Source organism: Sus scrofa, chromosome Y (genome assembly GCF_054392235.1).
Source record: "Sus scrofa isolate SSC_HxYL_T2T_F1_AM1 chromosome Y, Sscrofa_HxYL_maternal_Yorkshire_Landrace_v2.0, whole genome shotgun sequence".
Taxonomy (NCBI): Eukaryota; Metazoa; Chordata; class Mammalia; order Artiodactyla; family Suidae; genus Sus; species Sus scrofa.
This window is the reverse complement of record NC_139402.1, coordinates 13,088,988-13,104,067: the sequence shown is the minus strand read 5'-3', so window position 1 is coordinate 13,104,067 and position 15,080 is coordinate 13,088,988. Positions and strand designations below refer to the sequence as shown.

General features: G+C 42.7%; 1 protein-coding gene across 2 annotated transcripts in view; it reads right to left on the bottom strand.

Annotated features, from left to right (window-relative positions):
• Positions 1 to 385: 385 nt before the first annotated feature.
• The window catches only part of LOC146394372 (heat shock transcription factor, Y-linked-like), a 455,151-nt gene continuing 440,456 nt past the window's right edge, over positions 386 to 15,080 (bottom strand). The window contains exons 2-3 of one of the 2 annotated variants that reach the window (XM_085009038.1): positions 1,621 to 2,167; positions 386 to 1,197 (exon numbers count right to left, since the gene is read on the bottom strand). In XM_085009038.1, the coding sequence (XP_084865164.1) occupies positions 502 to 1,197; positions 1,621 to 2,133 (1,209 nt within the window). In that variant the 5' untranslated portion in view covers positions 2,134 to 2,167 and the 3' untranslated portion in view covers positions 386 to 501. Of the gene's footprint in view, positions 1,198 to 1,620; positions 2,199 to 15,080 lie in introns of those variants that run through there. The other variant, XM_085009037.1, reaches the window with a different exon arrangement.

Genomic DNA, 15,080 nt, shown 5'->3' with positions numbered 1-15,080 from the left:
TGAGGTCATGATGTATAGCAATGGGAACTATCTCTAGTCACTTTTGATGCAGCATAATGTGAAACAAAGGATATGTATGTGTGTGGGTGTTGGTCTTGGGTGGGTGGGTGTGTGACTGGGCCACTTTGCAGCACAGTATGAAAGTGATCAAACACAGTAAACCAGCTATGATGGAAAAATCATTTTAGAAAAAGAAATGCAGCATCTCTTTAATCTTAACTGTGTCCAAAATAAAAAAAATGTAATTGTAATATATACATGTAAGGATAACCTGACCAACTTGCTGTAGAGTGGGAAAAAAATAAAAAACAAGAAAAAGAGACAAAGAATTGGAAAAATTAAAAAAAGAGATCCAGGTGAATAAGAAAAAAAGAAGATGAAACTATGAAGATGAACATATAAGTTTATTGCTAAAATAACAGAATTGCAGGAATTTGGTGACATTTGCCAGCATAAATTTTCATCTTCACTCTCCTGCATAACCTATAGTCCTTTGATAGGTCAGTGGTAATTAGGGTGATGTTCCGATACGGAGGAGGACTGAGGATTTGGCCTTGAAAGCGAGGCAGCTGATGTGTCAGTGGCCATTGGCATTGGGAACCATGGATGGGCTGCTGGTTGCGGGTTAGACACAGGGCACTCAGTTGGTGATATATTCTGGTATCTGGTTGGCAAAGGAGAAGGCTCCACCCTCAGTCCAAAATAACCACTTGGGAAGTTAGAAATACAGCGGTACTGAGAAATGGAAGTGGTAGTTGTAATGAAATTCACGACGTGGCCACTTGCTGGAGAGTAGCTGCTTTGTGAGTGCATGTGAAACGTGGTCAACTGACTAAAAATAGCATGTTGAGCCATGACAATTTGTCCTGGTGGCCTGACTGATGGTGATGATGGAGAAGAAAGACCGCTTCTAGTTGGGGTAGTTGTATTAGAAATTCTCTGGCTCATAGAAGGCCATCTTATTAAAGGCACATTTAGGTTTGTAGAGGTTGAAAATGCATCTTCTCCACGAGTTTCTGCAGCCACATCAGAATTATGGTTATCCACATCACCCCCTGTTCTAGAGCGCTTCTTGCTGCAGCCTTGAAGTAGAGAAGCCGATACTGGAGAAGCATTTTTCATCCTGACTCTTCTTTTCATCCTCACCAACAGATGGGGACAGCCTCGGTTAAAATTTGGATTATGGTAGAACTGCAGCTAAAACCAAAAGAGAAAGGTATTTAGTGACCTTTTAAACAAAGATACGAGGACAAAGAATCCATAAAAATCTGACTTGTTTCATCACACAGAGTTAATGTCAGGAAATAATACTCATCTATTACTAACATTTTCAAAAATTTATGTAGTGGGAACAGGCAATTATGGTCCTTAAATAAAAATGCCTGGTGCATTTACAGTAACAGTATGAGGTTCAGGGGCTTGTATTGGGTGAGGTTCATCGAGAAGGCTCCAGGTGGCTAGGAAATTTCTCTATCACCCCAAATATTTTATGACCAAGTGGCCTTCAACTTAAAAGCGTAGCAGTACTTCATCCCACTTTCAAGGTCTACTATGACCCTATATGTATGAACATATTTGCAGATGTCCCTCTGTAAATAGTAACTGGACATTTCATAATACCTTGTTCCAAGCAGAGACTTCATTATCTTCTGCCAGAATGTTGGCTAGTGAGGCAGGTCTTTGAAAATTCCTTCGCAATTTAGTAAATCCATAAAGGTTAAGCTGTCGAACTAAGCTTTTCATACTCTCAGTTTCAAAAATTCTGAAGGGAGCCTTTCTCTCCAGAACTTCTTTCTTGAAGCGTTCTTCATTAATCACGATCGAGGTTCCATTTTCATCCCACCAAATGGACTTAAATCGATCACTTTCAACAATTTCCCAAAGTTTTCTGGGAAAGGGCAGAGGAGGAAAATCATTATCTCCATCTGGTTCAGAGGCACACAATGTGTGGCATGGCTCTTTCATCAGGGAGCCCTCAGACAAAGCCTGGAAAGCTTTTTCTTCAACCTGAGACCTCAAGTCCAAGTCCCCAGTGATTGAGTTATCACACCATGGAGATGTAATGGAGGATTCTGAACCAGTTGATTCATCTTTAGGAGACACACCTTGAATTTCTGAAGGAGCATGTGCCATCTCAGATAAATTTCTCTTCAGCTACTTTTCTCACCTGCATGGCTTTTGAACGCTGCAGTTTTAAATGCTGCTTTGGTAAGCCTACACAGATAAACTATCCAATCCATCACAATGGTTGCCAGCCTGAGTAGCTGTGACATCACAAGACTCTAGTCTCCTAGCAATCTGAGCATCACCTTCAGTCAGGGTTTACTTCTCTATGAAATTAGCCCAGTTAATATAAAATATGAGCTCCGTACTTGAACAGTAACCCAAAGAGAGAAAAAAAAATGAGATCAGCTAATGAGATCCTATTCCAATGGAATCTTTTTAATAAAAAAATCACATAAATAAATGAATCCATTTCATCCCTGAAGTAAACGCAAGTTCTCTCTTGTGCACATAAGAACTTGTGCCTGTTATGTAAGGCCTTGTAAATGGAATAAAAAAAAAAAAAAAACAACGGCAAAGTGAAACAAAAGTTATGCAGCTCTTGAGAGTGTATAACTAGAAGCTGTGCAGTATTTATATTCAGAAAAACATAGCCAGTGTTCTATGGTGGCTAGCTTGTTACAAAAATGTTCTGACCTCTGCTGTGCTATGGGTTCAATCCCTGGCCTGGGAACTTCTGCATGCCCCAGGTACAGTCCACAAAATAAAAAGACAAAAAGAAAAGAAAAAAAGAAACAAATACACAATCAAAAACAAAACAAAACAAAACAAACCATGACCTTTATCACTAACCAAGACATGGAAGGGCCCTGGTCACCAGGCAAAATATCTATAGCCATAGAGACAAAAAAAAGATTGATGGTTGCTTGTGTTAGGAGAGGAAATGTGGGGAAGTACCATCCAAAGGTTATGAGATTTCATTGCGGATTGATACAATGAGAACTGAGGAATTGATGGGTGTACCACATTCTGAAGATTATGTATGCCATTGAACTGAATACTCTAAAACTTATCCCATAATGTTTTCACATTGTTAAAAACTGACAGTGATCTGGTATCACTTATTTTATTATATCGAGTTTTCTGTGTATCCTACGCAAGTAGTCTGTGTGTTAAACAATATTCCAAACATTTTCCGTTAGGTTGCTGAGGGAGGAATGCAGAAGACCAAATAGTACACAAGAGGGATTTATTAGGGTCTCTGAGGGGGCTGGGCAGAGCCCACGACGGCATCAGCCTTGACTGCAAGGAGGTGTTAGGCTTATAAAGCATCTGTGGTGGGAGTCTGTGGTTGGAGTCCACGGTGGGACCTTGTGGCAGGGAAAATGGAGAAGAAAGGGAAGGTCAAGGGAGGTGTAGGGACTCAAGTCCCATGACAGAGCACAGTTAATCCGTGTAGGCAGTTAGTCTGTGCAGGCAGTTGCTTCCCACAGGTCCTCGTTTCTTGCTGCCCAACTTGCACATCCACATTCTGGGAAGGGTGTCCACAGCAAATCTCTCAGGTGAGCAGCAATAGTTGGGCTGTATGGCGGTCTGTCTCCATCCTCTTGGGATCCTCTCATTCAAGCCTTCCATTATATGGGGTAGGGATGAATGTCTACTCTTCTCTCTCTGCTTCCTGCTGGCCTGGGGTGAGGAGTACTTGTGGATGGACATGGTATATGCTACCATAGAGGATGGGAAGAAAGGAAAAATAAGATTAAACATGGGTTGATACCGGTATTGTTGAAGGAGGAGTGCAGTTTCATCTGAGTAGGTTTTAACACGTGATGTGGTATTAACACGTAAATGACAGGAGCTATTGTCATAATACATGTTGTCTCCTTTCTGTTGCTATAAGAGAAGGCCTTGAAAATATAAGGTTGTCGCTGCCAGCTGATGCTGCTTTGAGAACAGCTGGTGTCATCACGTCTGACAGGGCACATAAACCCTAAGTTCTTGGCAATACAAAGGCTTGCCTAAAATTACTTCCATAAGATTTCCTAGTCTTCCATGGATGTCTGACCCACAGCTACTCCATTCTGCCTTTTCTCCCTATTGGCCCATGCAGTTGCCATGGTCAATGATCTCTGTATTTCTAGATGAGAGAAGATGCAAGAATTTGGGACCATAGAGATCCTCACCTGAAATCGGTCTGAAGGGCTGTGCCTCACCGCTGCTCACCTACCTGAGCTCTGCTCTGCCGGTGCTGCAGTTCAACAGCTGCTGTGCCTCAAGTTTTCCTGCACGGAGAGCCTCTAGGCAAGTGCTAACTTGAGGCCACAATTGGCCATAATCCCCCATGGTCATACATTTGACCATAGTTTGGGGAGGCATTTCATGACCATTTCATCTCACAGTGCCAGCAATGAACATTGCTAGGTCTGGCAATGATGTCACAGATAGGCCATTAAATGTGCTAGTACTGGACAAAGCCATACTAGGAGTAGCCAAAAGTCTCTGGACCACCCATCTTCCTCGTCTATTATGGTCCAGGAAAATATTCCCTCTTGTTGCATGTTCCCATATTTAGAGACCACTGATCTCATATGGAACTATATATCATTTTCAGTGACTCAGTTACACTTCTGGAAATGCAAGAGATAGCAATTTTGTGGAGACAGTGAATAAAACATAAACCTAGAGACTCTCATGCTGAGAGAAGGAAGTCAGAAAGGGAAAGACAAACACCACATAATAACACTTATATCTGGTGTCTATTTTAGAGCACAAGTGAAGCTTTCCACAGAAGAGAAAAACATGGATTTTGAGAATAGACTTGTGGTTTCCAGGGGGAGGGGGACTGGGACAGAGTGGGATTGAGTGGGAGCTTGGGGTTCATTGAGGTAGTCCCTTGTCTTCGGAATGGATAAGTAGTGAGATCCTGCTGTGTAGCCCTGGGAACTATGTCTCCTCACTTGTGATGGAGCAAGATAATATGAGAAAATAATATAAACATGTCTGTGTACCTGGCTCAACATGCTGTGCAGTAGAAAATATAACAATATATTGGTGGCAATAAAAACAAATTAACCTATTCGGATAAGGAGTGGAAAAATATAAGAAAATATCTGTGGTCTCTTAAAAATTATGTGGAAAGTAGTATTCATAAAGTCATAAATGAAAATTGAAAAGCTTCACACAAAACAGCCCTGTTTTATCGCTGTTCAGCTGGATTACTCCGTTCCTTCTCTTTAAAGGAAATTTCATTCTGGCTTGTCCACTCAGCTGTACTCCCCAGTGTTCTTAGGCTGGTTATCCCTAGATAGTTTAAACATTCCCAACACAAGGGAGCCTTTAAATTTCGATTAATGTAGCCCAGGAGAGTTATGTCACTTGGCTAAAGTCTTACCTGCTGATTGAGCTTGAGTAACAGTTGAAGGAAACATAATTGTGCCCTTGTGAGAGCAGGTATTAGTTGGACAGATGAGGGGATCCCACCTAGGAACATCACTGAGAAGAGCCTTGGAGGGGAGAAACCCGCCAAGGTAGATGAGAAGGTCAACAAATGACCATGTGGTCATGGGGGGGGGGCAATCTTGGGATAGTGGTCTCCTTCTGATGGTGACTTCTTTTTGTCCAGGCATTGGTGTTTTTGTTATTAGGGCCTTGTTTTAGGGTGAGTTTGATGTCAGTAGTTCTCTCTGTAGACCCGTGCAATGTGGATGTCCTTCTTAAGAGGGAACTAGAGATTTTCAGAGTTATTTTATTCACTTTGCTTGTGCATATGGTACTTAAGTATTCCCGACAAGAGACCTTCCATCTAGGCTGGAGACAACCACTTAAATGATACTGTCCCAGAATGTATAACCCCCTGGTTATCGTGGGGCATCCGATATTCTCGCAGAGACAGATTGCAGCACTCAGCTTCCCATGCTGAGACTATGTTCTTTGTACCCCCCTTAAACATTGAAATATTGTAACACAGCCTCAAAGAACTATTTGGGAAGTGAGTTTTAGAAAGTGAACCCTAACCTCAAAACACAGAACTAGAGTATGAGTCACAAGATTGTCTCTAAAATGATCCTCATTTTCACCAGATATTGTCAACCCAAAACTGTAGAAGGAATACCCCAAATGGAGAACATATTTTCAAAGCATTTCTTTTCATTAATGGGTTTTCTGGGGAGCCAGGAAGAAGCAAGCTGCCTCTTGGATTTCCCACAGTCATGGCTCTTGAATTCACAGCTGTTGCTTACCTATCTTCCCTCCTCTGATTTAGGGGCACACTTTTCCCATGCTACAAGGTCATCAGGATGGCAAATGTCTGAGAATGAGGGAGTAAGTTGTGAGCTATATCTTTATAGATTGGGTTCATACCTTCCATCCGACAATTTCTCCCCTGTAACACGGTAATTTACACTTAGGAAATTTGCAAATACACACACACACACGCAGAGAGAGAGAGAGAATGCAAATTTTAAACACCTGGCCAAGTAGAATCTCACTTTATTGTAAAACATTACCTAGTCACTCAACCAAAGTAACAAAGGATTTCAAAAGCAAATACAAATTAAAGGCCAATCGATTCATGTAACCTGTTATCAAGAGTATGAACAAGGTAAGGTTAAGAAGGTTCAGAAACCTTTCTTTTAGCAGAGAGACAGAAACCTAATTCAAGTTTTACACGAGCTTACCTTTAAAGTTAGTTTATTTTTTAGCTTTAAACTCCCAGTCAGTCCCGACCAAGCTTGAAAATCCTGTCTAGTGTCCACTTCGCAGAAATCTTCCATCACTTTCTGTATCCATATTATTCTGTCTGCTAGCTTTCCATTCAAAATAACAAGCTACACGACAGACTTACTTTCTGTTCCCTTAATAAAATGCAATTCCATTCCTCCTTCCTTCTTTACTGAAAACACAATGTCTAATTGTCTGGGTGGACTTTTTATCACTTCTAAAAGTATGTGTTTCCTGGTACAGAACATCACAGCATAGCACCAAAACACCGATAATAGTCTTAAGTGATGTTGCTGTCCCTTCTTAGTTACTGAAGCCTCAGCATCCGATTTGACTTTTATCAAACCTAGGTGCAATAAGAAAAGCTTCTGCCAATGACTCTGAAGACATGCCCATTTAAGTTAGATCAACCTACTTTAACTTTAATATCAGATGTTAATTTAACACGGAATATTTTCCAGTTCATGTGAATCTAAAATTACCATACCTTAGGTATTTTGAGAGTTCATATAAGAGTTAATTTCCTTCAAGCCAATTAAGTAGAGCTTTTTGATGAAGTAATTTTGGCAAGGCCACACATGCACAACACAAACAATGATACATACAAAACAGGAAGCTCAGTTTTCCCATTCCAAAGTCTCAGCCATGAATAAGGTACACCTGTGTGAAACCCATCAGCTACAAGAGACACTGGCTTCAAACTGGGTCCCTGACAGATGGAACAAATCAAGGTCACTTGTCTAGGTGGCTAAACATCTTTTAATAATGTTTAGAACAAAAGACATACGATTTCTCCTTGACCCTGAGAATTCAACTTGCAAAATGTACCCCTATTCCTGAAATTTCTATTTCAGAAAGATGGTGGAGCTAAGGCTTCCAGATGTCCAGGCAGAACACCTGCATCTCAAAGACACAGGCAAATTTCTCTTGGGATGACTTTGTTTCCTTGAGGGCAGAAAACTTTTCCCTCAGAACTGAGGAGCCTCTTCCCTGAGTATTAAAGGCCCTGTCAATTAGTCCAGGCAGGGAGTTTGTGGGCCCTGTCCTAATATGTGTAGATGTGTCTGTCAGGGGAAGGCTGGCTGATAAAAGGGACTGAAAGAATGGCATGCCCTTCACTGGTCCCCGGGTCTGGATTAGTTTAGTGTATGGGCCAGACATGGGAAGGGGACATGGACCCTGGTTATGCCTACGATTCCATTAGTGACTTCGGTCAGGGGCCTGTATTGAGGTTGGCAGAGGTTTGCGGACTTGTCTTTTAACTCAGTTTGAACAGGAGCAAGCTGCTGAGCTATGGAATGGGTGGAGGTATCCCACACCCAGGGCAAAAGAACAGAGGCTGGGAGAGGTAGCTTATCATGTTCTAGATGAGCAAGGGGGAGGAGAGAGGGCTTGGAAAGAGAGACAGGAGTGAGAAGTCTGAGGGAGGCTCTGAAATTAGATAAAATATCTCTGCCAAGAGTTGGGGCTGGGCACTTGGTTAATATCAGGAAAGAACAGCTAAAGGGTGTCCCTGATGGGGTGCAGTTTGGAAGGGGTTTTGGTAAGGGTTTGGAGATGAGACCACCAACATGCACAATAGAGACCTGAGAGGGGTGTTTGTGACCTGTTAATTGAGGTTGTGCTGAGTAAGTGGCCCCTGTGTTGATAAGAAAGGATACCAGCTTACCTACAACTAGCAGAGTTACCTGGTGCTTCACCCGAGTAGTAGTTGTGGGGCCGGGATGCAGGGGTTTCCAGGGCACCCTCAGTCATCTGTGATCCTGCCAAGGTGGCTTGGCCGGTTGAGGTCCAAGGATTCTGGTCTCTCTGCAGGGAGAGATGTGGCCCTCCCCTGAGAGGTTTCCAGTGGCCTCTCTTATCATACCTGCAGCATGGGCCTGGAGTGCCTTAGAGCCATTGTCCTGGGGAGGGGGCTGATATTTGTGGGAGCGCTTAATGGCAGTTACCTGCATTTTGTATTTAGCCCGATCTCTTTTTAAGTGTTGGCTTTCAGCCTCTTTATGCTGATTATTAAAGACCTTGAAGGTGAGGGTGAAGACATCCTGCTGAGGGGTTTGAGGGCCATCCTCCCACTTTTGTTATCTGTGCTTTATGTCAGGGACAGACTGAGAGATGAAGGGATTGTGGAAGGAAAGATTCCCTCCAAATGGGAAAGGTCTAACTGTGTATCTTTTTGAAGTGCCTCTGTTAATCAGGAAGGAAAGCAGGTTTTTCATGTGGGCTTCTTCTTTTTTGTAGTTAAGACCTGCTTCACATAGTCCTCCTATGAGACAAGTTACCATGTGACTCTGGTGTCTGAAGGCCTGGGAATCGACTGAAGAGTCCCAGTTTGGATCCTGTTTTGGGAATGCTACCGCCCGCACTCTTTGGTTCTTGTTTTGCCAGCAGAGGTCATCTGTGTGGGCCTGAGTGGCTAACCAGACCCCTTCCTTTTCCGCAAGGTCGAGGAGGAAGGATAAGGTGACATCAACACCATGGCAGGTAAGGTCACGGCACTGAGTGATTTGTTCAAATTCCTTAATGTAGATGGAGGGATCAGAAGAGAAGGAGCCTCATCTTTTTGTTTTTCAATTTAAGTGGGAGGGGTTGGACATGGAAATAGGGACATGGACCTGGACAATCCCTGCAGTGCTGGCAACTCCCCCTCAAGGGACCAAAGGAGCTGGTTGGGAGGTGTTTGGAGAAGGAGGAAGCAGGGTACAGGACTGTGTATGAGGAGGAGAGAAAGAGGGATCAGTATCTGGGTTAGGATGGGGAGAAGCTGAGGACAGCTTGGGTAGGGGAGTGGAGGATTTTGTGTTGGGGGAGAGCTGGAGGCATGGAGAGATTTGTATTGTGGAGAATAATGGTCTGCAGGATCAAAGCAGGAGCTGTCAGAATGAGAGGGAATATGACATGAATGATGGAGAAGAATTTGAAATGTGAAACAGGGAGAACAGAGGGAGGCCTGTGGGCTGAGAGTAAAGACACAGCGCCTTTCATGCCACTCGTCATTACAGTGACAAATGTTATTGAGGTCACTCGAGCTATTTACATTGAATGTGGACTTGTGGTTGCCAAGGGGGAGAGGGAGAGGGAGGGAGTGGGATGGATGGGGTGCTTGGGGTTAATAGATGCCTTCTAGTGCCTTTGGATTGGATTAGCAATGGGATCTTGCTGTGTAGCCCTAGCAAACCTGTCTGGTCCCTCAGGGTGGAGCATGATAAAGGGAGAAAAAAGAATGCATACATGTATGTGGAAGGGGCACACCACTCTGTACAGTGATGAAGCAGAACATGAACAGAACACGGTGGACCAGCTATAATGGAAAAACAAATACAACATCACTATAGAAAAAAATTGAAAGTGGCATTTTGGGAGCATTGAGAGCCATTAGCTAATGTTTATCCTGTGCACACGGAGTTACAGAAGAAGGAAAGATGCTTGGACCTAACATTTCCTCTTAGGAATACCTAAATTCCATAAGAGGCAACCAAGCGGTGTGTTCTGTGGAGGAGTGGAGGGCTTCTTCACCATGATGAGGACTAAGAGGGGATGTGGGGTAAGGAAGGGGCCATCTTAGGGAGTGCCACTTCTTAGGCTGAGTGTCTCTAAAGTCTGGATAGTGGACGCTGAGGGACAGAGAGAGATTTTGCACTGATGTGGGTGTCCCCAGATGAGAGGGATGGGGCCAAGTGTCTATGCATTCTACAGACCTAGTGTGATGCTTTGTTGCAGAAGGTTGTACTCTGATGTGCCAGAGGAACTGGGACCCAAGAGCCATGCTGACAGGAGACCCAGAAAAGTGACATTTTCTCACCCAAGTATAAGAAGGTAAGTGCTGGATGCAGAGTCAGTCATGGAAAGGTGGAATTCCCCGTTAGGGGTTCCTGCCTGGCTGAGCAGGAGAGGACTGGTGCAGAGGTGCCTGGATCAGGGACCCAAACCTGGGTGGGTTCCAGAGGTTAAGCCAGGAAGAGCTGCCCCTGCCTGCTGCTCTCTGGCTTTCAAACCCAGGAGTTTGGGGGCACCACTGATCTGATTCCCATTCTCGTATCATTCCCGCTTGAGGTTTAGCACCATATGTGAAGTTTGCTGAGGGAGGAGTGGGCAAGGGCATTTGATAAACAGGAGAGATTTATTAATGTCTCAGGAGGGCACCAGCCTTGACTGTGAGGAGGGGCTAGGCTTATAAAGGATCTGTGGCAGGAATCTGTGGTGGGAGTTCATGGCAGGAACTTTGATGGGAACAATGAAGAAAGTGGAGGGGAAGGTCAAGGGAGGAGTAGGGGGTCAAGTCCCATGACAGAGAGCAGTTCATCACTATAGAAGTTAACACATGCCTCCAGGTGTTTTCCTCAGTCCGTTGGTTCTTGCTGCTCAAACTGAGCATCCAATTCTGGGAGAGGTCGTCCATAGCAGGTCTCCAAGTTGAACAGCCATATATGGGCTCAATGGGGGTCTGTCTCCACGCTGCTGGGAACCTCACATTTTCATAGTCATATTAGCACAGCAACTATGATTCTTGTTGGTATGTCTATCAATATATGCTAAGCATTCATGAAGTAGAGATTTTGCGTTTATGTAAGGCCCATACCATTAAGGAAATCCAACAAGTAGGAGATGTCATAACAAGAGAGTTTATAAGAAAAACGACTTATATGAGTGTAAGAGGAAACTTGCCATTGTTGAAAGAGCCAAAGGATATAATCCAAGATTACATGGAATCGTAGTCTTTTTTTTTTTCTTTTGTTAGAACAGGAAATAGGCTGAGGGGTTTTGGTGAGGAAATAACAAGGGCATAGAGTCAGGAGCATTGAGGTTTCCCATAGGTTTTGTGACCAGGAAATGGCCAGGGGATGTGTGAGAAGGCTAGGCCTTCCTGGCATTATGGGGTTGCAGGTTTCCTAGGGGCTTGTGGCTGAGGTAACCAGTGTCAGGCTTAGCCTCAGGCTATAAAAGATGCATATGAGGAAAGGGTGAGACTGTTCCAAGATAGGGTCATGGAGGGGTAGGTGGAGAGGGTGAGAATTTGCCAAGGTATGGTGTGCGGTGGAACTTACAAAGCTAAAAGGTAGTCAGGGCCATCATTGTTCCAGAGAGTTGGTTCTTATTTGGAAAATATAAGGGTCTCAGCAGTTTGGGTGCATTGATCTGGTTTTCTGAATATTATTGTGTAGGAGTCCAGAAACAAAGGAGTAGCAACATAAAATAGGACCTAGATTTTATGAAATGGTCTTAATATGGGATAACAAGCTGCTCCTTTGCACAAAGAGACCTTATGTTTGGTAAGAATTTCTGTGGCTTCATGGCTGAAAGAAGTGTTACAAAAATGTTGTGAGTGGTTTCCCATTCCAGCTTTGGTAAATATTTAATATGTGTCAAAAATACATGATGCTTTCCATATTTATCACATTTAAGGACGGAATATTTTCACAACTAGAAAGAGTGTCTAGTTTGGCACTATGTCTTAGTGTAATGCAGTTCTTAAGTCAGAATGCTTTGTATTAACAAATGGTCGTGAATTTTCCTTTCATTAAACATTTCATGAAGATAGACACTCCACGAAATGTAGTTTCATGAAATTTGACAGTGATTTCTCCTGATTTTTTTTTTTTTTGGAGAATGTTAGTGTCTATTTTCTTCACAGGACATGCCCTTAGATTTACACATGCAGATTTTGTGGGGGATTGGCTGATGAAATATTATGTATATGTGAAAAACATAGGAGTTCATGTTAAGAATTTAAAATGTCTCATTAAACTGTGGCTGAGAATTTTGGGGTGCTAGAATGGCTGGATCATATATGAAAGAAGTCACCTTTGGGGCTATCAGGGGAAGACAGCCTAATTCAGGTGTCTCTGAGCTCCAAATTGCAAACTGTACCTTGAATCACAACCATAGGAGAGAGTGAAAAGTTTTATCTTGAAAAGATGCCTATAATATGTTGTATGAACTTACCTGTATAACGAATGAGATTTAGTTTGGGCTGTGCATCTCTTTACTATTTAGCATTGATGCACAGTGGTTTCCTTCCTCTTAGTCATGAGATGCTCGACTAAATTGGATGGTAATATTGTCTTTAATCATTTATATGTGTGTACACATACACACACACATATATTTCTCAAAGGAATTTATCACATCTGTAGTTGTATAATGATCATAACAATCTGAATCCACAGGATTTCCATCCCAAAGCCCAAGCACATCCCACCACCCACCAAACTGTCTCCTCCAGAAACCACAATTTTTTTCAATGTCTGTGAGTCAGCATCTCTTCTGCAGAGAAGTTCAGTCTATCCTTTTTTCAGATTCCACAGATCAGTGAAAGCATTTGTTGTTGGTGTCTCATTGTATGGCTGACTTCACTTAGCATGATCGTTTCTAGGTCCATCCATGTTGCAAAAAAATGCCAGTATTTTGCTCCTTTTAAAGGCTGAGTAATATTCCGTTGTGTATATGTACCACATCTTCTTGATCCACTTCTCTGTTGATGGACATTTAGGTTGTTTCCATGTCTTGGCTATTGAAAATAGTGCTGCAATGAACATTGGAGTGCATATGTCTTTGCGAGTCATGGCTTTTTTAGGTAGATGCCCAGGAATGGGATTGCTGTATCTAATGGGAGTTCTAGGTTTAGTTTTCTGAGCACTCTCCATACTGCTTCCCACAATGGTTGCACCAATTGACAATCCCACCAACAGTGTACTAGGGTTCCTTTTTCACCACACCCTCTCCAGCACTGATTGTTTGTAGATTTTGGATGATTGCCATTCTGGCTGGTGTAAGGTAGTACCTCAGAGTGGTTTCAATTTGCATCTCTCTACTAATGAGTGATGTTGAACATCCTTTCATGTGTTTCTTGGCCATCTGTATGTCTTCTTTGGAGAACTGTCTGTTTAGATCTTCTTCCCGTTTTTCGATGGGGTTGTTTGTTTTGTGGGTGTGGAGCTGCAGAAGGTGTTTATAAATTTTGGGCATGAATGCCTTGTCAGTCCCTTCACTTCCAAAGATTTTCTCCCATTCTGTGGGTTGTCTTTTTTGTTTTGTTTAGGGTTTCCTTTGCTGTGCAGAAGCGTTGAAGTTTGATTAGGTCCCATTTGTACCTTTTTGTTTGTGTTGTCAGTACTGTGAGAGGTGGATCCGAGAAGATGTTGCTACCGTTTATATCAGAGTGTTTGGCCTATGTTTTCCTCCAGGAGTCTGATAGTGTCTGGTCTTATATCTGCGTCTTTCATCCATGTGGAGTTCATTTTTGTGTATGGTGTTAGGGAGTGTTCTCATTTCATCCTTTTCCATGTGGCTGTCCAGTTTTCCCAGCACCACTTACGGAACCAGCTGTCCTTTCTCCATTGTATATTCTTGCCTCCTTTGTCATAGATGAGTTGGCTGTAGGTGTGTGGGTTTACCTCTGGGCTTTCTCCCCTGTTCCAGTGATCTCTATTTCTGTCTTTGTGACAGTACTATGCGGTTTTGATGATTGTTGCTTTGTAGTAGAGTCTGAAGTCCGGGAGCCTGATTCCTCCAGCTCCATTTTTCTTTTTCAGGATGTCTTTGGCTAGTGTGGGTCTTTTGTGCTTCCAAAGAAACTTTAAAACATTTTGGTCGAGTTCTGTGAAAGCACTCCTTGGTGATTTGATAGGGATTGCATTGAATCTGTAGATTGCCTTGGGTAGTATAGTCATTTTGATAATATTAACTCTTCCAATCCACGAGCATGGTATATCTTTCCATCTATTGGTGTCATCTTTGATTTCTTTCATCAGTGGCTTATAGTTTTCAGAGTACAGGTCTTTTGTCCCTTTAGGTAGGTTTACTCCTAGGTATTTTTTTGGATACAATGGTAAACGGGATTGCTTCCCTAATTTCTCTTTCTGCTCTTTCATTGTTCGTGTATAGAAAGGCCAATGATTTCTGTGTATTAATTTTGTATCCTGCGACTTTGCCAATTTGGTGGATGAGCTCTAACAGTTTTCTGGTAGAGTCTTGAGGATTCTCTAGGTATAGTATCATGTCATCTGCAAATAGGGATAGTTTCACTTCTTCCTTTCCAATTTGGATTCCTTTTCTTTCTTTTACTTCTCTGATGGCTCTGGCTAGGCCTTCCCGAACAATGTTGAAGAGTAGTGGCGAGAGCGGACATCCTTGTCTTGTTCCTGATCTCCACGGGAATTCTTGCAACTTTTCGCCATTGAGAATGATGTTTGCTGTGGGTTTGTCATATATGGCCTTTATCATGTTGAGGTAGGTTCCTGTTATGCCCACTTTCTGAAGGGTTTTTTATCAGAAATGGGTGTTGGATTTTGTCAAAGGCTTTATTTCGACATCTATTGGGAGGATCATATGGTTTTCTTCTTCCGTTTGTGAATGTG